The following is a 23,712-nucleotide window of genomic DNA, read 5'->3' as shown; positions in this document are numbered from 1 at the left end:
CCTGCATCCACACTTTGCTCAGCCTTGCCCAGGCAGGGGAAGGACATGGTGCTGGCCCACAAGAGTAGCCCTACACCCTGAGTGGTCTCAACTATATGAGTAGTGACTCGTCACCAGTGCAAGTGTCAGGGCCCAGGTCACAGTGCAAGTCTCAAAAAATGCCGGAGGACAGCAGCTCACAAGGCACCCAGAAAACCACCACCTAGCTGTAAATATTCCCTAGCCTTGCAGGGAATCCCTTTCTTCCATGCTGCTACTCCTGCATTTCTCCCAGAAGTAAATGACCTTTCTTCAGCACGGTCTTCCCCTGCCACACTTCACTAGTTTGTCCTCAGAAGTGAAGGCTGACAGATGACACAATCTCCTGCAGTACCTCCCCTTCGTGGCTATGCTGTCACAGAGCTGGGCCCCCAAGGTTTGATCAGGCTGCTCTAGCACTGCCCCACCTCAATGTTTCTGTCAAAGTAGTCTGCTTGCCTAGGCTGTAATGTGGGATTGGCATGTCCCCAAAGACCTTTCCCTGCTGGTGCTGACCCCAGATGCACTCCCTGTAACAAGGACTGGAGCAGGGTGCTGGCAAGGCCTGTACAGTCAAATTTACCCATGCCATCTTTTCACTGGAAAGCCAATGTTTCCCCTAGAAACATAACCTCCATGGCCCCTACCATCATTAGCAGAGTATGCCGTTGAATCAAAATCCAAGGATTATTGGATTCTACGTTTATTCCACTGGGGATTGGTCAGACCTCAAGCTGTCCTTTGATGGGAAGCCTCTGTGCTGGGAAGCCTGTGTGAGATGGACAAGCTTTGTCTGTCAGAACCAAGATTCCTTCACGCTTTCCCCAAAGTAATTCTTGGCTTTGACGCTCACGTCACTGGCAAACCACTAGCAATTGCAGGTGCTTGTGTGGGAACAGAAGATGGACCCTACATATAATGTATAGTCCAGGGAAGATACAAGGAATTCCAATTTTCTCCTAAAAGTTCTGTCTTTGTGCTTAAAACAGAGGAACTGATCCTACTCATATTAAATCAACACTCCAATTCTCATCAGTTACAGGGGTACCAAACCTTTCAAAACAGAGACACAATATACTTGCAGCACCATGCTGGTAATGATAACAATAGAAGGAATGTAAAAATCACACATATACATTTTAGGCACAGCAGTTACTTTAAATGAAATGAGGTGATGTGGTCCTAGCTGAAACACTTTGTGTAACAGCACTATTTCACAGAAAGGAAAACTATTTTTTACCCAAATCCACATGAAAATAAGGTAGTAGCCAAAGTGCCTCTGGCACTAAAGGTGCCTGCTGCAAAAAGAAGTACTTAGTGAGACACCTCTCTCAGTGTTTCCAACACAGGCTACAGGAAAGAGAGAAGATTTCTTTTGAAGCAACCCATTCCAAAAGGAATACAATCTTCTGACATTTTTTTGTTTACACTGCACACAGAGACATATACAAACACAAGCATTGTTCTGCACAGATGTGCTTCCCCCACTGGATCCCAGTGCACAGCATACCATGATTACCCCAGTACTGCAGGTGTCTTTCCATACACTATATAGCAAAACATTGAGAACTGAGAGAAAGACATTTCTGGCTTAGAGAGGAGATCAGTGCAAGAAGTTGTACCTGTCCCCAAGACTACTTTGCAATTGAAATTCCAGAGGCTGTCCTGCCACCAGCAAACAGGGCCATGACCACTGGTGAACACTGAGCGTTGGCCTTAACATCCACATTTGATAAACACCACTCCTTCCACAACCTGGACAGACTCTGTCTTGCTCCAGCCACCTCTTTTCTCCAAAGATACGGTCAGACGTCCTCTTCTAAGTCTCTGGAGCAACCAAAGACTTACTGCCCTCAGGTACATGTGTTTGTTCAGTAGCTGAGGCTATGGCATCGTCGTGAAGAGTCATGGGAATGCATTATGCCTACTTCAGTGCAAAGCTAGTCAGGAGAGCTGAAACCAACTCCTGCGGATGGGTGGGATGAGACACCAGGTGCGTGGCACCTCCAAGCAACTTGCAACATGATCATGTGGTTAGACCTTTAACAGCCCATTTCTTTTTGTGCTAAAATTTGTCACCAAAACCTCAGAAGCATAGGAAATGCCAGGTAACATCAGATCAGTATTGTGGCTCCTAACATGCACAACTACTGCAAAGCGAATAGCAGCACCTTGCAGTACCAGATGTGCATTGACCAGCTGCTCAGAGAAGGGCTTTAGCCATGTAGGCTTCAGTTTAACCCCTCACCCAAAATACCTATAAATGCCACCCACTGAAATGCTGTCCACTTTTATCAAGGTCTGATGCTTTTTAGCCTTCCTATGTTCTTGGTCTCAAAGACTTTTGGAGGCAAAGAATTCCTCCACTACAACATCATTGCACTGTACAGTTCATGTACTTCTAGGTTTAAAACTCCAGGAGACTTGCATGAACCAACATAAAGTTAAATAAAGCAAGACTTCTACATAGCAAAGGAAATAAAATATTATATAATAACATGAGGTTAATTTAAACTCATATCTGCCCTCAGTGCTAAGGAATAAACCAACCTGTATAGAAACGTATTTTTCTCAAATAGTTACATCTTACTATATAAAAATTAGCACTGTGAAAGCAAGCCAATTTGTGCAAAAAGAATCACCAACCCACAAATAAGCCCCAGACATAAAAACCCTTTGGAAATGCATGAAGCGTTGCTTTTGTGCTGCATGATAGCAGTGAAATGTGTTCATTCCCTAATACTGGTTATCTGCTTTCTGGGTCCTACAGTAAGAAATCCTGTAGACGGCTTACAATGCTTGCCTCTTACATCTTGAACCTCCTGTTGATGAAGAACAGAGTGAAACACTATTAAGGTTTATTTCAGTTGCAAAAGCTTTAATATCAGGCCTAGTCAAACAGCAAATCTGTGTCTGGACTAACCCGCAGGCATTTCTTTTGCAGTGCCTCCAGCACGTGTCAAACATTTTAGGGGAAGTTCTCCACAAGGAGCTACTGGGACCCACCAGGGCAAACCCAGCAATAGAAGTTATTTTGAGCAGGTTGTGCTCATCACAGTTAGTAAGGTGTTCAAAGCTAACATAGGAGGAAGGTTGGCTAAGAAGCTTATTCTGGACTTGAAAGCCAGAGCAAAGAGGGATTAATCATTTGTGAGCAGCCCCAGTAGTGGAGTGGCACTGGGAATGCCTCTTCTACCTGACCCTACCCCATAGTTCTGCCGGAGATCATGGACTGCATCTCCACAGGTCTCTGTGAGAATGGAGGAGCACAGAGGACAGACAGTCCATGCTCTGCTATTGTTGGTGTTCAACTCCCTCCATGGGGTAGCTTGAAAGCAGAGGCTCCTGAATGTGATATCCAGCCAGGAGCCACCTCCATGGCCTCCCTTCTCTGAGACCTCACCTGCTGTGAGCAGCCGGGTAGCATGTCACAGCCCATGGTGACCACCCAGTGAAGGTAAGGTGACAAGGAGGGCAAGTAGCCACAGGCTGCACAATAAATGCCTGAGGCATTGAGTGCGGCAGTGGGGAGCTCAAGGTAGGAGGCAGATAGGTCAAGTTTCCCATGCTCAGTATGAGCATGGAACTTGAGGAACTGGTGGGTTAGGCATCACAGCAAAGTGCAAGTGTATTATGTGCAGTTTTCACTCAGAACAGGAAGCCTGGTGGCCTCCAGGTTTTGTGTGAAGTGACCCCTACTCCTGCTCCAGGCCGTTCAGCCTGCTGCAGTCTAGATGAGGTCGCTAAGGCTGTTACAAGTGTTAGAAGGTAAACACCAGGTACAAAAAAAAGTATCCCTGATATCCCAGGCTGTCTAGCCTACAAAATGAGAACACATTCTTTCCAGTGCCCCATGGACAACAAAGATTGTGTGACCACAGCCAGAGACAATTGTGGATACTCTCAGTGAAGGTAGCCTTGGAAAACTCAACCAGACACAAAGAGGATGACTAAACCATGAGAAAAATTTTCCTCTTTGAAGATATTTTCTTCCAATATCTGTAAATCCTACTTATTTTGGTGCAAAAAGGCAAGCTAACACCATCCTGGTGGGAAAAAAAAACAAAACAGCTGGGACATCCACAGCTGCATTTGTCATGAAAACACACCAGCAACAGTTTGGTATTGGAGCAATATGGCCATCTAAAATTGATAGGGCTTTCAAATATTTACACTGCTTTTGACTTTGGTTTTGTTTCAGGGTTAGTTGGGTCTCTTTGGATGTTCATTTTCCCATCTGCATAATGGAGAAAATTCCCTGCCTTTGTTGTGGCTGAACTTTTTCCCTGTCTTAAGAGTTTTTTCTATACAATATTCCCTTGCAGGGAGACTACAGATGCAATCCTCAACAAATACAGGGGGAAATGGAGGTATGGATAGGCAAAAATGTTTGCCCATGGTCACATAGGGATGGTCAGTGGAAGAGCAGGGACTTGAAACTCAGGTATCCCAGCTCAAAAACTAATGCCTCCTACCATTCTTCCTCCCTGGAGACTTTAGTGGTGTTGCACGGGAAGGGCAGAGTGGGCCCCGTTTCTTCTGTTGCTTTTTTTTATGAGTGCGATGACGTGGTCTAAATTAAGAGAAAAATACAAAAAGACTGCCATAAATTATCCATATACAAAGGCCTTATTCACTTTCATCCTATGGTCCTTTCACATCTCACTGGCAGAATGACGGCAAACGATGATAACATCCCCTTTCATATCCCCTCTGCCCCAGAGGAACACTAGGCAAATCAAAGTGCCCTGTTGACAGGACATTTGCAAATTCTGAGGCCAGAACAAGTCTTTTCCCCAAAACATTGAATTCTTCCCGAATGCCTGACAGAACTTGTCAGCCAGGAGCCTCACCATCTACACAAGTACCCCCTGAGGTACAATGAAAGCAAAGAGGGGCTGGATGCCACCCAGTATTCCCACTGACATCAACAAGAACTGGTGGCTACTCTACAGGATTTGTGGGCATTTGGCAACTTAAAACAAAGCTGTAAAGATAGTTGCCTGTGTTGTCCCCGTCTCATGGGACACTGAACAAGCACACCCTTGGTGGAGTACCAGGAGGTAGTTGTTCGGGTGTCTTGCACTTCAGCCTGTATTTAAAATGAGGTCAGACATTACCCTCAGCCCCAGAGCTGCCAGACTTGGGCATACAAATACTATGTAGGCAGGCAGCAGCAGGTCTTGTCTCCTATCACATCCAGCCCCTAGAAGTTGGGAGTTTCCTTTCTCTCAGGGGAAAGGTTTTTCCTATTTGACTTTCTTATCTTCCCCAGATCCATCAGCTCTCATCTGTGACAGAAGTAGCTGAAGTAGCTACTGACTCCAGCATCTCAGACTGAGGGAAGTTCTGAGATGGGACTATATTAATGCGAGAGCAGACAAACTGGTCCCTGCATATTTTGGGCACTGATAACACTGCAAGAGCCTGATTTTGCATATCCTTGCATGAAGGAGGAAGGGAAAGGCAGTCAGTGTGCTGTAAATGATGACTGAGATTGCCTGGAAATGATAAAAGGATTCGTTAGCTCGTTCAAGAAAGGTTGACTTGCCCGTTGTCTATTAAATGGATGAATGTTGAATGATGTTGGTCACAGCAGCTGCACCATGATTTTTAAAGCCAGTTAAGGAATCTGAGTTCCTGACAGCCTGAATGTATTTTACTGATGTCTCATAAGTGTGTATATTACATGGAGATGTGATGAATATAAAGCAATAATAAAGGCTAAGCAGAATTAGAGAGCAAAATAATTCCATACTAAAAACCATCTCTGGTTTCACAATCAACTGTATTGGACTACAAAATTCTATGAACTTTTCCTTGCCTTTAGCTGAAGATTATAATAAGGAAGATACTCTTGTATTGAAGCACTGATGTAGATTAAGATGTCTTGACAGCTTGGATTTTACTTAAGCAATTACAAGAGTCCTTTCTACAAAACGTATTGATTTTATTCCAGAAAAATAAATTCCCATGTACAATTGGGTTTTCATAACATGAAACAATTAGCCATTTTATTGCTAGTGCATATAGGGTAATGTCACATTTCATACAATTTCAGTACAAGTGAAAAAATATAATATATGGCTGATTGAAATGGATAGCTACATTAACATTTATAGATCTATATAGATTTATTTTACAAGCTGTTAGTAGTTTTGAGGGATATTGGTGTTTTAAACTACCAACATTCATATGGCTCCAATTCAAATATATGAATCGTTTGATGTACTATAAATATATTCCAAAGTACATTTCATTGAAGAAGTCAAAGCTGTGCACTAAAATATATCAAAAACATGCCTGGTGAAAATGCTACAGACAGAGCCCTGACTGTCTGTGGAGCATGAAAATGCCACTGGTGCTAGCATTACTAGATGGAAAATGAAAACCGTGCCATGATTACAGGATTAGGTGCTGGAGATACATGCTGTCATCTTAGGTCATATTACTGGAACCACATTATCTTCCATTATTCAATGTAAACTATGAAGAAATCCACCAAATCGGTAGAATTACTTCTGGATTAGTACTAGGTAAACAATGCCCAGAATCTGGCTGGAGATCAGGCATAGCCTCGCTAGTTTCGGTACAGCTAGCCACAGATCTTCACTAGTGAAAGTGAAAGCAGAACATGTTCCAGCTGAGTTGTTCCCCTAAGTCAGGCAGGCAGGATCTGAGCAAATAATCACATTTTCCCAACCCTACAAACTTCTTATGTGCCTCCTAAGTTTCAGGTCTTATAAACAGCACCAACGGCTTCATTGAGGATGATAACAAACAGAAACTTAGGCAGGGGGGTGAGGTTTTCCCAGGTTGGAAAAAAAGGCTCAAGCCCTTGGGATAGTCAGCGTGGGCCACACTCTGCTCTTAGGTTGTTTTGTGCCTAAAACCAACATTATCCTGGCAGCATTAGCCTGGATTACCTCAACAGAGAATTTGCCCGAAGGACAAGAGGGCTGAGTGCTGGCAGCAAAGAAGGCACTGAGCATCGGATGAGATGGGAAAAGCTGTCAGGGCTGGAATCACAGTCAGTTTGTGAGCTGGCTTCCTTCTCACCTTTCTTCTCACTCTTGGCCCCAGTGTGGTCCCAAAAGGGCCACATGGAAGAATCTCTCTGCTTCTGATAACATTTCCCCCCATCCTTCTTGTAAAAACACTGGGGAGCAAAGTTTTGTTTGTGATTTTTTTTTTTAAACTCCAACTCTTGTTTAGCAGATGTTTTTTTAAAAAAAGCAACAGCAGAGGGCATTCAGCTACCTGAACTGCCTCACATCTGCCCTGGGGTCAAGTGCTTTCCTACATTTCTCCAAGAATGCATTGCTGTGTAAATGACTGGATTCCAGCCCTGCCTTTGTGTTCAGCACGGTTACAGTTACTGAGTGGGAATGTGGTGGCAAGGATGGGAGGGATACTGAGTGCACAGGTAGACTTGCTGGCCAAAGTGTTGCTGTTGGATCAACCACAGCCCAGGCCTCTGGACAATCAAGGAAATGCTTTATACCATCATTTGTCTTATCTTCCATCCTAGAAAGGCTGGAGGCCTCCCCTGAAACTCAGCAGAAATTTAGCTTACTAAAATTGAACTGAGATACACGGGGTCCACCTCAGAGTAGTCATGATCACCCACTTTCAAGGGGATAAAAATAGATTTTTTAAAGTCTGGATTTGCCAGGTCTGACAGGTTTTCCCCTGGCCTTGTCTATCAGAGAGCCTGATTCATGGCAGCGCATCTCGTCTTGGCTGACATTAATAGCACTCCTCACTGGCCAGCAGAGAAACAATTTAGTGCCAAGACCCCCTAGGCCACAGCTGCCTGTGCAAACAGACCCTCAATGTAGCAACATGGAGAAGGGGCTCCAAAGAAACTGGAACAATATAGACTCTGAAGTAATTGTAGTTTGACTTGGGAAAGAGGGAGCATAAAGGAAGCATTTTCCTTGGGAGAACGGCTTTTTTAAAAAAGATGAGCTGGGGACCCCAGAACAGATTGATGAGGATACATTTTGCCTCAAACCCTGGCAAAACTCTTCATTTAACATTTAGGATATACTAGAAGCTGTTATTTTATTACAGACTAGGTCAACTCCAAACCCATCTTCAGAACAATATCTGATTCCACGAGTACTTTGTCCACATGGTAAAAGCCAGCCCTTAATGTTCTACCCTTTAATAACTCAGGTTGTTAGCTGTTAAGTCCATTTGCCTCTTGCCTTACTTGTTTAAAGCTTTCTCCAGATATTCCTGGATCCACTTTAACTTGGGATCAATGCACACTTGCTTGCTGTTGCTCTTGAGCCTTGCACTGCCAAAAGAGAAAAGTCAGAGTGAGTCTAGTGTGCAACATTCCTCAGCCAACACCCACAACTCACCTTGGGGGTCTTATTTTTGTGTGTCAGTACTGCTCTCAATTAACCCATGAAGAGGACGGGTTATCTTTGCCAACCTTGAGCCACCTATTATAAATGGTTTTGAAGCACTAATATATGGTGGTTTTTAAGCACCGGTGCTGTCTGTCTCCTCTGAGGATGATTCTTGTGATCTGTACTGGGTGTACTGGGAGTGGGGCAGATGCTGAACCTGTTTTTCAATGTACACCTGTGCTGACACTAATTAAATTTCATTTGGAAATACTGATATGGTATAGGTCCTTTTTGCAAAGAATTAATTAAGAATAGCTTTCTGATTCAACCCAAAATTGAACTTTCACATGTTTTGAGGACAGACACCAAACCATGCCTCTTTGATATTCTTGAAAGAGTCTGGTCACTTGTCAGCTTTTTGTTTTGTACAAGACTGAACAGATTGCAACCAGGAAGGCAACTGGAAGTACTACAGAGCCAGAGGCAAGTTTTCCCTCCTGTGTTCACCCAGTGCTTGGAAACAAAAGCAGAAACCTCCTGAGGGGCTTCTCCTGGGTATCCAAGCTTCACTCTCCTCACCAGACTGTTTAGTTACTTTGAATTCCCTGTGAGTTTGGCATTTGGGCTATCTGCATCTTTCATACAGAAGCAGTACGAATGCCCATCAGGGTAAGTTCAGTACTTGTTTAAGCATTTTGCTGGATGGAAGCCAAAATGTTCCCCACTTTATAAAATTAAATCTGCAGAATATAAACCTATGGCGTAAGAAATAACAGGTCAAAAAGGCTCCGTGCTCTGAATTTAGGCAACAACACAGTGTAAGATAAACACATTGAAGATGCTGTCTTGCAAGCCCTACACCAATCAAGAGACGAAGAGACCTAATTTGTATTTCCCTTACAGCAGTGCCAAACTGGAGTGTTTCCAGTGAAGCAATACCAACACAAAGTAAGAATGGATTTGCTGATGTTAGCAATACTTGGAACTCTTGAGCTGGCTTTGAAGGGTATGGAATCAAAAGCACACATAACCAGCCCCCAGCCATGTGCAATGCAATTCCTCTCAGCTATTAAGACATTTAATTTTTTAGACATTTATGTCTGAGCCTATCAGCCCCTGCCTCCTTGTACAGTCATGTGAGAGACCTGGGCAATTATATGGCAAGTTAATCTGAACTGGCTTAGGTGTCTAGTTTAGGATGTAATTAATTGCATGCTAAAAATGCCTATTGCCCTTCATTGAAAAGCAGAGAATTTAGAGTGGGATTCATAGAAGCAGACATTGACAGAGGAGATTTCTGGATTTGGAGAGATGGCTTCCAACAGGAACAAAACCAAAAGCCTGCTCTTAGGACTTTTTGTTCAGGTACAGTGCCCCCTCATTAATAAAGGGGAATGTACTTGCAGAAAACAAACAAACAAAACTCCAAAACACACACACAAACCCACAAACTCTTTCCTTAAAACTATATGATTTCACTGAGATTTTGTGCTTCTAGTAGCTTTTTAATGTACTTTTTTTTTTTTTTCAACTGGGCAATGTGTGCCTACTAAATTCAGTGTGCTTAAAATTATCAAGATGAGAATTTTATATGCTATCTTTTGATTCCATTTCAGCTTCTGTTTTGACGAAGACCTTGTTCAAACTCACAACGTTTCAGGGGTATTTGGAGGCAGCTTTTAAATATCTTACTTCATAAAGTAACAAAAAAGACAATGTGTTCTGTATGCCATTGAATCCCGTTGCACACAACACACAGGTCATAAATGAGCAAGAATATGAATTGTTTGTGTTTCTGCATTTCGTGCCTAATAGTTAAGATCATGTGTTAATTAAGAGATAAATGTATACTCTGTCCTGTCATAAATGCCTGTCATTTTTTTGAAACTACTCCAGAAAATTTTCATATCCTTTGCAAAGCTTTAGTGCTGGAACCATTATGATAGCCATTCGCAGTCCCAGAGCACAAGTCCATACACTACTGCATTTTGGATGCTTGCCTTCAGATTTGTCTATAGGTAGAGATCAGTTAATCACAGCTGGTTTTGCCATTTTGTGAAAGGAAATTATTTCTCAGCTGGGACTTACATGGTTCTCACTGTCCTCCACCAAATCCTGACTCAGAAACACAGATGAGAAAATGTGGATAATCTACCCAGAGTGGTTTAAAAAAAGAAAGGGGGGGGGGGGGGGGGGGAAGGTCAGGAATGGATGCATGCTCTTCAATATTCCTGATAAATGTCATGAAACCACATCAGCTGAGCGTAGCAATATTTTGGATGACAAAGAATGGATTTCTGCAGCATTTGAGTTACAACTGGAAGGCTCAACACAGATCAAAGACAGAACTAGTGATGGGACCACTGCAGAGAAACCCAGTCTAGTCACTGAGATACTCTTACTGAGGTCAGCAGTAGCAAGACTCCTTCACGATGAAAAGATGAATGCTGTTTTTTTTTCTTCTGAAGATTTTGAATTTGGGAAGAGGAAAGAGGGGCTCCACCACAAACAAATGAAGCAAATAAAAAGACCTTCCTAAGCGCACACACATACACATCTACAACCCCATTTTCCCTGAAAATGGCTTTTTATTATTATTTTTCAGAAAATTGAAGATGTTATTCTCCATTAAAACCCCATCATTTCTCTCCTCTGTGATTTACCAGCATCAGTCATAGCCTGGTAAATGTGTCCCTAGATCAGGCCAGCACATGTTTAGGGTCTGTACCTCCTGTGGAGGCTACAGGAAATTCAGGAATTCCTTTTGCTTGTTTAGTTCCTCTCTTATGGAGGAGTGGAGCATTAGAAGACTCAAACCAATGTAAAGTATTTTCCCCAAGGTGTGAAGCTCCACATCCAAGGCAATGGACAAGGTTGTCTGACATTTCTGCTCACATACCCATAGGGGAACAGGACACAGGATTGCATAATCACAAGGAGATCACAGAGGTAGAATACAGCTGGGAAACATCCAGCTGAGCTCCTTTATGTGGAGTAAAGCAGGGTCCATGTGTACCTGACACATGAGGTGAAGAGATGAATTGGAAGTCATGGCATGAGACAGACCAAACTTCAGCCGCCAAAGCAGGAGCCAGCTGTGCAACTCTTCTTTTTGACACCTGAGATTTGCACCCAGCTGAAAAGAGCAAAAACTTACACAATCTGAAGTGAGCAGTTGGGTGTGGAGAGGATTTTGAGGTGCTTAATGTTGGCTCTTGCCACGTTGCTCTCGTAGAATCGACAGGGACATCGGTAAGTCAGGCTGACGGGTTTCTCTGAGGGACACAGGGAGAGAAAGGACATATTACTCTCTCTTGCTCCCGGTCAGCCGCACAGATACACAGACCTGACAGAAACTCCCTTCAAACATGCAGGTGGGGAAAAAAAAAAAAAAAAAAAAAAAAAAAGGCAGGAGAAAAGCTGTAGCTTTGGGAGAGCATTTGCCCACAGCTCACAGCACAATCCTTTTACTCCAGTACCCAGCCTTTCAATAATAGTGCGCGGGGTTTTAGAAGACAAAAGAAGAAGGAGAGAAAATTGAGATAAGAACAAGAGATTAGAATAAGGAGCTGCTCCATTGTGCAGGGATGCTCCTGGTAATTAGACAAGATAAAGGCCAAAAGAGGGGCACTTGTCCTCAGTGTTGTTCTTGTCAAATGATTTTGACCCTAGGCTAAATTAGAAGGTAGCCAGAAGAAAGCGATGAATTCCAAAGAGTTCAGATCAAAACAGCTCGGCTCAGGTGCAGGCTTTTCACGGGGGACTTACTGGCTACAGAAAAGCGCTGAGTCTTTTAGGATTTCCCAGGGCCCAGAGGTTGACCTTTCCCCACTACAGCCAGCCTTTGCTCCCAGCCAAGACACTCGCATAAGGAGGTGGACTCGGAGATGCTAGATCACAGCGGTTTCACAGGAGAGATTTGGAGTCTTTTGAGCTCCTAGCCTCAGGCAAAGTAACGGCAACTGAGGAGACAGTTATCAGGCAGCGCACTCTCCATATACTAAACAGGGACCACCAGTTTTGTCACTGGCATCACTAGGGACAGAATTAAGTTTAGCCCCCAAGGCTAAAAATCAGCCATGTATATGCATGCAGAACTAAGAAAAGCAGGCGAGCACTTGCCAGCCTCTGATGCAGTCCTGCTACCTGATTTCTCTGTGACAGAATTTAATTACTGGCAAATAAGTGCACATAAATATGTTCCTCATTCTGTGTGTAATCTTCAAAGCTCCATGCACACTAAACTACAAACACTGAAGCCTTGCATGGAAGCCTAGAAAGACCTGCCTAAGGTTTAAAAGTTTCCCAGTGGAGCAGTTTCCAGCCTCTGGGAGGAATTACATTCATACACCTAACCCATAAGATTAGGTTCATGTTGTAGATGATCTGATCTATATCTAACAGGGCTTAAGATCCTACATGGCAATTTGCCACCCTGTTTATTTAGCCACACAGGAGTACTAGTAGCATCCAAACCCCGTTCCCTTAAAGGCAGATGGAGAGCTAAAGAGCAGGGAAAGGCTTGAAATCCCTAAACTGCTGTCTAGGAAGGTGAGAAAAGAGACAGCTTTTCTAAGTGCAGCTGATCTGCATATATTGCATATTTACCACAGCCTGTCTCTAGCACACATAACCACAGATAACACAGTAAATTTACCGTCCTCAGGAGGGAAAAACATTTTTTTCCCCCAAGTGCCTCTGGCAAGTGATGAGCCAGAATCAGATTCCACAGGCAGATGGGCAAAAACAGAGGAATTTATCAGTGAGAGTAGAATCCCTCCAGATTCACACCAGGATCTAGACTGTAAGTTAACAAAATTGGAGAACCTTTTCTGTCAGTTTTATGTCAGTCCAAACAATTATATTATCTATGAGTTAGTAAGTGGGAGGACAAGCTCCCATCTGCAGGGAGAGGAGGAATGAGGGCTGCAGGGTGACCCTCACAAACACGCACTAGACTGACTAGTGCTATTGTGGAAGGGAGTGAGAAAGACACTAGGATTTCTCACTGCAAATCTGTGCCTAATTGCTACATATCCGCGAGTTTGTACTTGAAAGAGTGGCTGAAATTGAATGCAGTCAATACAAAACCACTCAGAACAGCTGCAGTGGATGAGTCTCTGCAAGCTTGTACCAAGGAAATTTAAGCAAGTTTTACCCTATGCAACATGCAGGAGATGAACCACTCAGATGTATGATTTGAGAATGTAGTCCTATCCATAGCATTTGAAATCAGGGACAGAGAAATTTTAACCATGACTAACATGTCTATAAGTTCCAGAGTAATTTCCTGCCCAAGAAAAGGCATTCAGCACAGCAAGGAGGTGGGGAATTCCCATAATTTGGTGTTGTGCTGTCACCCCAGTGCAAGGTGGAAAGACAGCTCCCCTCGCTGCACATTTCTGTGCCCCTTGCCTCATGACCAGCAACAGGCACCAAGCACCACAGAGCGGCAGCATAGGCACCAACGGAGTCAGCTCTCAACATCACTTACAGGCACTTGAATGGAAAGGGAAGCTGTATCCAGGTGGGCAGGATGGACACAAACAGATAAAATATTTGACAAAAAGTTCGTTTTATTCCTGTTCATCCAAGAGTGTATTTGTCAGAGTCAGGAGAGAGCTGCAAAGTGGTTTAGGACTAGAACAGCTTCATTTCCCTAGGAAGTGAGGCTGTGACAGGCAGATCAGCCTTATCACGTTGGCTAGGGAGAATTCAAAGCTCACCTGGCCTCCAGCACCCTGCAAGGCATCATCTGGATCAACACTGAGCTCACTACATTACGCACAAAGAAGCAGGCAAAAAAATTTCACTCTCCTCGTTGCAAGCAGGTGGAGTCTCTCTCCTTACATTAGTTTTTCTCCAATACTTTTAATTAATTTCCCTACTCAGGCAGCCAGGTCCCAGGCACGTTTACCCTGCCATAAAGGTACCTGGTGCCATTTACTGCAAGCTAAAGAGAGCTGTCATGCAGGGAATAAACCGTGGTTCAGCCAGGCAACTCTAGCAGCCTTCTAGCCCTGTGCTAAGAGCGGCCAGAGGGGAGCCAAGCAGAGAGAACGAATCCTAGAGCTGCTCGTAGAGGTGGGGGCAAGGGGACTGGGGCTGTCCCTGCCGCCTTTCAGGTTTGCCCTCAGTTATCCGCAGCGCTCACTTCCCAGCCCCTGCGTTGCAGATAAGCGCCCGGGGGCAAAACCCACCAGCCCAGTCTGCCTGGGCAGCGCTTGCTTCGTGATGGTTTTTTGTACGTTTCACAGCGTCGGAGTCGCTGCTGGGACAGTGTAATAGAAAAGCATCAGCAAAGTTATCGGGAGCGATTAACTCCCTCGCGCTAAACAAAGCGGCACCGGAGGGCACCCTGGGTGGGGAACAACCAAGTTTCGGTCGTCGAAATGGGAGAATAAGACGAGAGCGGAGGTTTGAAGGGGTGCTCTAGTTACTGAGCCAGCAAACTTTCGATGGGGGGAACAAAAGGTGTCAAGTCTCTGCCAGGCGAGAGGGTAGCCTCAGGGGGAGAGCAGGGCGATGCCCACAAACTGCAGACAGACCACTCTCGCCCGGCCGCGGGTGGAGAGTGCGGCTGACCCGCGCCGTCTTTGCTGCCGAGGAGCCCCGTGGGCCTGGGCTCCCCACTGTCCACAGATACGGGGCGGATGTCCACGGTCTCCGGGGCTGCCCACACTCGGCAGCTCCCACAGCGAACAGCTGGCGAGCAATCGCTGCCGCCGCGACCCGAATCTAGGGACGACCAGCGGGCAGCGCGGTGCAGGAGGACCAGCCGCGATGTCGCTGCCTTCGAGACAAATACTACCTCAGCAGCACTCGCAGGCTGCCAGCCCCAGAGTCTCCAGAGCTCGCGTCAGCGCAGCTCTCCGAGCACCCCCCGAAACCTCTCCGTGTACCCTCGCTGGGGGTGCGGTGAATTCCAGCCGAGTGACCACTGTGTCTCAGCTCTGCCCTGATCGAGGGAAGACAGATCACGACAGAGGATCCGAAAAGAAACCGTGCAACTGCCTGTTCCTCATTTCTTGTAATTTTTAGTTGGAATTTGCCTGTTTATTTTTTTTAAAAGGTAAATCGATATGCGTATTTTGCAACTCAATATCCTCCCTACAGACCGAGCGCTGTTGCGAGTTTTCGCCACAGCCGATTTCAACCCGGGATAAGTTTGGCGAAGAGGATTGCTTTGACCAGCGTTCCTTTTAAGAAAACGAGCAAGCAAGGGAGGGGAGAGCCTGCCTGCTCCCCGCGCACACCCGCTTGGAGCTTGCCAGACGCGCACGTCTGAGCTGCGGCGGGAGCCAGGGCCGAGAGAGCGGGTGAGCTGCGGGAGAGTGGTAAAGAGTGAAGAGTTCCAAGAACCGTGGCTCCCAGCTGGGTTCTCCAGCGCCCGCAGGCAGAAGCGGAGTAAGCGGAGAGAAGTGGGTCCCGGCAGCTCGCTTACTTACCCTCCGAGAGGGAGATGATCGCAAGGGCGAAAGCAAGCAGAGCCAGGGCTCGGAGGTCCATGCTGGGGCGTCTGACGGGGCGCGGAGCAGGCGAAGGACTGCTAGTCCCGGCAGCTGCGGCGCTCTGCGGGAGTCCCCTCCTCCCCTCCCTCTATAGAGGGGCCGGGACCGCCGGGCTGGGGGAGGGGAGCCAGGGGGAGTAGCTAGGCTATGATTTATTGCCCGTGGCATGTTATTACATCCTTCCTCTCTTAAAAATGCTTGGAAAGGAACCAAAAGAGCGAGGGCTCCTCTCTTCGCTCCGTCAACCCGGCAGTCTTGCCCCAGGCAAAGCGCTTGCCCCAGCAGCCCTGAGACCCGAGCCCCTCTTGGGACGGCAGCGGCGGTGCGCTTTCCCCCCGGGAGCTGCAGCGGGCAGCCGAGCTGTCGGCCGCTCCATCCAGCCCTGGCCGCGGGGAGAAGGTTTCCTCACCAAACTACGCCAGCCTTGGTCCCTTCTACGCACCCTGGCCCCACTTTTGAATCAGAGCTGCTTAGCCCTGGGACAGCTGTGGGTGAGCATCCTGTAGGGGCTCACCGCTCACACCGAGAAGGGAAGCAAAATCTCCCTCACTCCCGTGGGCGCGAATCTAAATTTACACCGGCGCCCCGGGCATCAGATCCAGCGCCTTATACAAAGCATCCCCCCAGAAGCTTTTTCTTGGGGTTCGGTTTTGTGTTCGGGTTTTGGTGTGGTTTTTTTGGTGGTGGTGGGTTTTTGGGTTTTTGTGTGTGTGTGGTTGGTTGGTTGTTTTGTTGTTTTGTTTTTGGAGGGGGGGAAGGAGAGAAAGGGGTTTTACAGTATTTGTGGTTTGGATTTTTTGGGTTTTTTGGTGGGTTTTTTTTTTTTTTTTTGCCTCTGCATGCTTGGTCGAAACATCACTTTTCCCTGTATTAGCTGAACCCAGTTGTACATTTGCTGCCACATTTCGCCTCCTTTGTATTGCAGATGACGCTGGGCTCCTTGGCACCTCGGCTGAAAGCCCCGATAGTGCTGCAGAGCCGGGGGGTCTAAGCGGTACCACTTACCGTGAGCTATTAAAGCATTGTCAAGTGTAATTGACTTAAGCATGTCCTCGCTGTCTGCAGTCCAAGCCCATGGGGCCCTGTTTGTTGCCATTCAATACTTTAAATAAATATCGAAGCTTTGATTGAATTTGGACCCCTTAGCTTCATTTAAAACAGGCGCCCTCGGTAAGATTGTGGTAGAGGGGGGTGAGTGGGTAAAGCTAATCCTGGTCTGGAGGTGTTTAGAGGACAGGTCCATGATGCCTACGAAAGACAGCACAGCTGGCTTTTATCCTGGACAACTTCAAACTCTCCCAGCTATAGCTCTTGGGGTTGGAAACAGGGGGCCAAATACTATACCTGTGCTAACTAAAGTGTGGCTAATTCACTTAGAGGAGATTGTTTCTAATGCTGAGTGAAATGCTTGCACTGACTACCAAGAATTGGCTGGCTCCCTGACATGTCAGAGAGGCCAATTCTCACACTCAGCTCCCACAAATCTAGTTATTTGTATTTCTTTGTCCCTGCTTACCTGCAAGGTTTGGAGAAGGAACTGCAATCCTACTGCTAATATTGCTAGGAGTGCCAATGTCCCTTGAAGTGCTGCAGCTGGTATATGGGGATATACATCCACAGAGCAGAGCAACAGTCTTTGCTATTGCTACAGGCCCAGAGAAAGTCAGTCTAAGGGTCTAATCAAAGAGACCAGGTGGATGTGGAACGAAATGAGAGTTAAATCTGAGTGGCAGTCTCCCCCTCGGCATCCTCGGACATTGTACACATATTGTAACTAAAGGGGAAAACCGGATGGATTCTAGGTTATGCTTGGGTAGAGCTTCAGGGCTTTCCCTGCACCTTTGGGTAACTGAGTGCTGCCAGCTCTAAATAGGGCTCACATTTCCTCATCCTTATGACGGGAGGCTGGCTCAGCTCCCAGTGAGCTTCAGCTGCCCTTCCCCGCTGCCACAGCCGCCTCTGTGGGAGACAAAGTCTCATGGGAGAAGGGGTACGAGTACCCAGGACGCCTCAGCAGACAGCACCCCTCCATCCTGCCCCTGACTGCCCCAGCAACGAGAGCGGGACAGGCTCCTCACCAGCTCGGCAGCGGCGCGGGGGTGCGGAGCTGCCTCCCTCGAGCAGGGCTAGCCCGAGAGGGGGACTATGGCCGGGTGGGAAGTGTGTGTACGTCCCGGGACCCTGCCGGCGCCTGGACGCAGCCGCCGCTATATCCCGGCGCTGGGTAAAGTCCCCGGGGAGCTTCGCACTGGAGACGAGCTCCGTGCGCCCCACGCGTGCGCACACCTGCACATACACACCGGTGCTCTCTGCTATGCAGCCATCAGAAGCAAGCGTCGCAATATTTCTCCAGGGCAGTTTTAGAGGAGCAGCTCAGCCCGCTCCGTGCCCAGAATCTCCCATGGTGGGTATTCTCAAGCAGACGAGGTTGTGGGTGGGCTTTTTTGTTTGTTTGTGTGGGTGTTTTTTTTTTTTTTTTGAGTCCTAGCAAATCCGAGCTCTGGGGCAAGAGAGGGACGGAAGACCTGATGCACACCGAGCCGAGTACCGTGGGGTTGCCCTCACCGCTTCAATGGCATGTTCCTGCCACTGAGACGAAGAAGAGATCTCCAAAAGATGACCAGGCTGATCTGAACACCGACAATCTCTATGAATTGCTATTATTGTTCTGCCAAAACCAACTTTCTGCCTGCAGTACAACAGTTCTGAGTTTGAGGTTTAAACAGCAACAAAACAGCAGACCAAAACACAACGAAGAAAAAGATAAACAAACAGCGAAGGTTTTATGGCTTGCCCTCCCTGAATCAAGAATTGTGAACTCAGAGAAATCTCAACGAATTGTGCCTTTTAAAAAGAAGTCAAATGACTTGGCAAGTCATTTGAAAGCATTCCTTGAAAAGTTCTTATCAATGTAGAATTGATCAGTGATTGAATACTGAAAAGATCCAGTTCTCACCCCTCATTGAGCTGGTTGTCTGAATCCCACCTCCCTCAAGAAGCCATCTGCAGCCAGAACTCCTTAACAGCCAGTAAATTTAATACTTTATCTGAATCCTAACCAAAAAAAAAGGAAAAAAGAATTCAGAAACCTTAAATAGACCTTCTCTTGATTTCAACACAGCTTGAGACAGCCTTTCGTAATAATGCAATATTCAAAAAATTTTAGTGTTTGTATCAAATTACATTTCCTCTTAAACAAGTAGATGGCAACATTTCAGTTGCTTAGAATTGTAGACTGGCATAATCTACCAATGAAATCATTATGATTATCTGAAGTTGCTTTAAATCCCTACAGATTATGTCTAAAGCAAGTATTTTCTGGCCAGTAAAAGGCAATTCATTATTATTAAGATTTTTTTATGTGTGTGTATGAGTTAAGAATAAAATTAAATGTCCTCAGGTTGGGAAAATAATGCTCCTGTTTTTGTCTTGTTCTCACTAATACTATTTGGCTGTGATCATCCTTAATATTTCCTGGACTTATTATCTGTAACTAAACACATCAATTTTTGGGCAGCCACAGTGTTCATGCAGAATATGTTTTAAGTGAAGTTTAGAGTCACAGTGCATCTCAGCAATTTTAAGTAAAATACATTGCAAACCAAGCATGCTGATGCCAGGAAATTCAGGAATCTAGAGTTAGGGATAACTGCATTTTGAAATCTGTATGTATTAGTCGTGGGACTGCACTACTAAAATACCAAATCAACCTTATATGTGCCTGGTAATATCGTCCATTATCCCACACAATAATGACTACAGTATCTCTGTCTCTAGATGAATCTGGTTTTTTGTTGTTGGTGGGTTTTTTTCCAAGATATATTTTTTAAAGTATGCTTAAACTTGCTTATTTTAGCATAGCAGAATGCTGTGATAAAAAGGAAATGAAAGAAGCAAAAATGTTCAAAACATTAACTATTGCATGGTATTCTTAGAGTGCTGAGTTATGAGTACATGCAGATTTTGAGGGTTCTAGGATTTTAATGTTATTTTGTAATTTAATTCTGAAATTCTTTCATTTATCATATTAAAAAAAAATTAAATAAAGGCATCCATATAGTGGTTTTTTTTTTTAGTAACTAATTTTATGTCCTTGGATTTACCTCCATTAATGTTATTCCTGTTTTGCTAAGAATTACTATTATTTTTTAATAGTAGTTTTAGTCTTGTGACATTCCTACTTTTTTATTTTTATTTTTTTCCCCCAATATTGTTAATCATCTTAAAGGCTTTGCAGTCTTGCTGTGCATCCAAGCAGCAGCTAGAAGAGGCCACCCCGAGAGTGGTGTGAAGATCTTTCTTGACTCTGGTCTTTGACCTTCTCATTTCAAGAGTAAAGGCTATTTTCCTTCCTTATTGCTATGTCAAGGTTCCAAGCTTGTCCTTTACATTTGTAGTGAACAGGACTTTCAGCATTAAGCATTTGCAACAAAGCAGCATAAACAAAGAGAAGTGACTTGTTGGATTTGTCTGCTCTGCAGAAGGAAAAAAAATAATTTCCACAAACAACCAGCTTTCAGATAGAATTGCAAGAGGTCTGTCCTCATTGTAGTAAAATAACCTCATGTTCATGTACACAGAGATATCCATAATGTGTGTTGGCCTCCAAAGATTCCTTGGAGGGCAGAGGGAGAGATCAAATAGAGGTCAAGTGAGTAACTGTTTATAGATGGTTAACTAGAGTGACAGAGAACTGTAGTAGCTGCTTTTCTAGCAGTGTTTTAAAGTAAGCTTGCTTCCCTGGGAGTTTTGCATGTGATTTCAGTGGATGTGAAATTGGCCCTTGATGGTCGAATCCATCTCTTCTCTTATCCCAGAAGAGCACATCCTAAGTTGGTCTAACCTTTCATGAAGAAACTCAAAACGTGATAAATTTTGCTTGGGTTTAAGTTTTGTTATGAACATAGCTCTTGGCTATGTTCTTCTGTTTCCCGAAAGCTTGGGGAAAAGCAGAGCCAAGTTTGACGTGTTCTGCCTCTCCCCCTGAGCATCAAGCTGATGCTGTGGAGGAGATTTTATTCCAAGAGTGTTTAAAACTGTGTGGCTTTGCTAGGGTTTTGCTTGGAGTGTTCAGGTTCATTGAGATTGCAGGCCAGTTCGAGAAACTTAAACCTCAACAATAAAGGTTCACTATTCCCAGCAAGAGGAGGCACCTGAAAGGCTTGGCCAGGGCCAGTCTCAGCGCTGCCTTTATACTTTCTCCATGAGAAACTGATGCACAGAAGACCAGAGTACCAGAAGTGAACAGATTTGTGTCTGCAGGGAAACGATCTTGCCTAATGGCCAGGTTACAATAGTCAGAGGTCCTTACAGCACCCATCTCATTTCTTTCAGGCAGTCTTTTGACTAATCAAATATAAGTTATGTCTCTCTTGGCATTAATTTGTGTTATTATTAATTGCTTTTTATTTAAGATAGGCATGAACCCAAATACCTATACACTTTGGGGATTTTCAGGCTCTGAAACATACTTTCCATCTGCCTTCTCCTTCAGCAAAGTCTAGGGTCCTCATGGTTTTGTTTATATTAGCAGCTTGTGTGGTACAATAAGAACAGATCTATAGAGCAAAGCAGTCAATCTGTCTGATCTTAAGAGTTTTTCTTTAGTCTAGCTGTAGTCTTGTCTTAGGGACTGATTTGCTGTTTAGCAACTGAAGTACATGCCCTTCTGGAGTTCGTTTTATGACTGTTTCATCCCAAAGAGATCTAATTCACACATTCAGAGGAAGCTCTGTACTGCAAAGTAAACAGAGATATCGGTTCAAGAAGCCCTCTCCAAAACGATATCTCAGATCCCAGGTAAAACTTTAGCGTAGGTGCAACCTCAGAGCCACAAAAGCCAGGCCTGTATCATCATCACCGCCGCTACCCGCGGTACACCAGCCCGCAGCTTCCTGGGCTGGCGGCGAGGCCGGGCGCCACAGCTGGTTCGGTGTATTGGGGTGCCCTCTAGTGGCGGCAGCCTGGGCGCGGGATGGAAGTCAAACCGACACAAACCTTCCCTCACTCTGTAGTACGCTTTTGATTTTGAAAAGTCTTGCGGGGGTTGTTTTATTTTGTGGTTTGTTTGGTTTGGGTTTTATCTTCTCTTTCTGTGACCAGTGAGGAAGTGTCTGAAAATTGGATTTATTTTCTTCAATGTGTTTTTGTAATTTAAGGAATCCGTTATTTTAGTGTTGTTTTGAGAAAAACACAACAAACCAAACCAAAACCAACCCGTGCTAGCAAAGAGTAACCACACAGTTACATCATGTAAAAGTCCAAAGTAATAGATAAGATAAGATAAAAAGGGGGTGGGGGGAGGGCACGGGGAAGGCATCAGGTGGAAGGGAAAGGAGAGCATGCTTTGTAGCGAGAGCTGGGCATTAGTGTCTGGGCAGCATGTACATTAAATACACAGAGGGCTGTTGAGGCAGATAATGTAAACTAAATCTAGTTTGTATTTACAGATTTGTTCTCTGTGCTACAGGCAGCTGTATTACTCTCACATTGAAGTGAGATCCAGCAAACATCTTGTTTATGGTGATGGAAACTTTTCATTTGCTGGAACTGTTCTGACATTCATCATCTAAAGTTGCCAGATGGTAAAAATATTTAGTTTGCAATAAACAGTCATTAACATCATTAACATACTTGTCACTCACACAACAAGGACATGTATCTTATGGGACCAGACCTAAGTGCGATGTGGGATACCGGGGCATGCCAAATCCTATCATTGGCTGACTTGATGAAGCTGTGTTTTACTCAGGGCCATACTGGGTCTTACAACCAGCTGGTTGTGTAAAACAAGGTTTTCAAAGCCAGCTCCTAAAGCTTTGCTCACTTAGAGGAAAATAGGTTACCCAGAAAGGAGTCCTTGAAGTACACACCTGTGACATGCCACTCTCTCCATACATTAGCAGAAATATCAGGTCTTCGTTTCTCCTCTTTTGAGTAGCTCTGGTCTTGTGGCCATAGCTACACTTAATAACTTCTGCTTCAGAGTTTGGGCGTGAGCGTGTATTTCAGGAGATTATCACCAGACATACTGAAACACAGGGGAAATGAGACCAATTGGTACTCCCACAGTGCCTTTCAATCTAATGGATCCCAAGGTGTGTATAAAACTTAAACCACCCATATCAAGCTTCAATTACTCGCTTACAAGACCTAGAGAGGTATAGTAAAGCCATCTAGCCTCTTTGTCTCACCGCGCAGGGTTGTTTTCTGATTGAAGATTTATTGCCATTGTGTTCAATCTCTGCTTAAAAGATTTTAGAGATTCAGCTTCTATTTCTTCCCTCAGGAGGCCTTTCCATAGTCTAATATACATCTTACCACCAGAAATCTTCTTTTCCTATGTCTCTATTTTTAACTCCTCCCTTCTGGAGTGTAAAAATTCTACTTAAATTCATTTACTACTTTGCAATATTCCTCTGGAGATTTTTTCTATTTCCTGTTTGACTCACATAGCACATTATTTCACTGCCCTATATCATGACCATGAAAAAGGTTGCTCTTGTATCTTAGTTCTCAAATAGAGGCTGATATTTACTGATGTGCAGGTGAGCTTGTGTTTTTCAGCATTTGTAGCTTTGTTAGCTGACCAAAGGCCGTTTGGTATGCGATTTTCAACCTGGCAAGGAGTGCACAGTTAAGGGACTCATCCAGACTGAATTTCCTGTCAAGTTCAGCCATGATTTTAATCAATGAAACTGGAACACAATTGTGCAAATGGTAAATATTTGACAAAAGCATGTGAGAAGGTCTTGCAATCTCAGTTAGGAGTTATTCAGAAAAATTAGTATATTTGTAACATTATCTCTGCAGGAACTTGT

General features: G+C 44.8%; 1 protein-coding gene across 1 annotated transcript; it reads right to left on the bottom strand.

Moving 5' to 3' along the window:
- Positions 1 to 990: 990 nt before the first annotated feature.
- CXCL12 (C-X-C motif chemokine ligand 12) lies at positions 991 to 16,264 on the bottom strand. The gene is made up of 5 exons (XM_009897716.2): positions 15,830 to 16,264; positions 11,539 to 11,656; positions 8,237 to 8,323; positions 4,494 to 4,591; positions 991 to 2,840 (listed from the first exon to the last, which is right to left on the bottom strand). The coding sequence occupies exons 1-5, from the start codon at positions 15,888 to 15,890 to the stop codon at positions 2,809 to 2,811; spliced, it is 396 nt and encodes a 131-aa protein (XP_009896018.1). The 5' UTR covers positions 15,891 to 16,264; the 3' UTR covers positions 991 to 2,808.
- Between the last annotated feature and the right edge of the window lie 7,448 nt (positions 16,265 to 23,712).

This window comes from Dryobates pubescens, chromosome 8 (assembly GCF_014839835.1).
Source record: "Dryobates pubescens isolate bDryPub1 chromosome 8, bDryPub1.pri, whole genome shotgun sequence".
NCBI lineage: Eukaryota > Metazoa > Chordata > Aves > Piciformes > Picidae > Dryobates > Dryobates pubescens.
The sequence above is the reverse complement of the archived record's forward strand: the minus strand, read 5'-3'. Positions and strand labels throughout refer to the sequence as shown.

Bases quoted from the DNA above. Each gene is read 5' to 3' on its own strand.
- CXCL12 (XM_009897716.2), bottom strand. From the start codon at position 15,890: ATGGACCTCCGAGCCCTGGCTCTGCTTGCTTTCGCCCTTGCGATCATC. The intron at 8,324-11,538 runs GTAAGTTTTTGC...CTCTTTTGGCAG, and splicing joins AACTGCTCACTTCAGATTGT to TGCAAGGCTCAAGAGCAACA. The intron at 2,841-4,493 runs GTAGGAGGCATT...CTTCATCAACAG, and splicing joins GTCTCCAGGGAGGAAGAATG to GAGGTTCAAGATGTAAGAGG.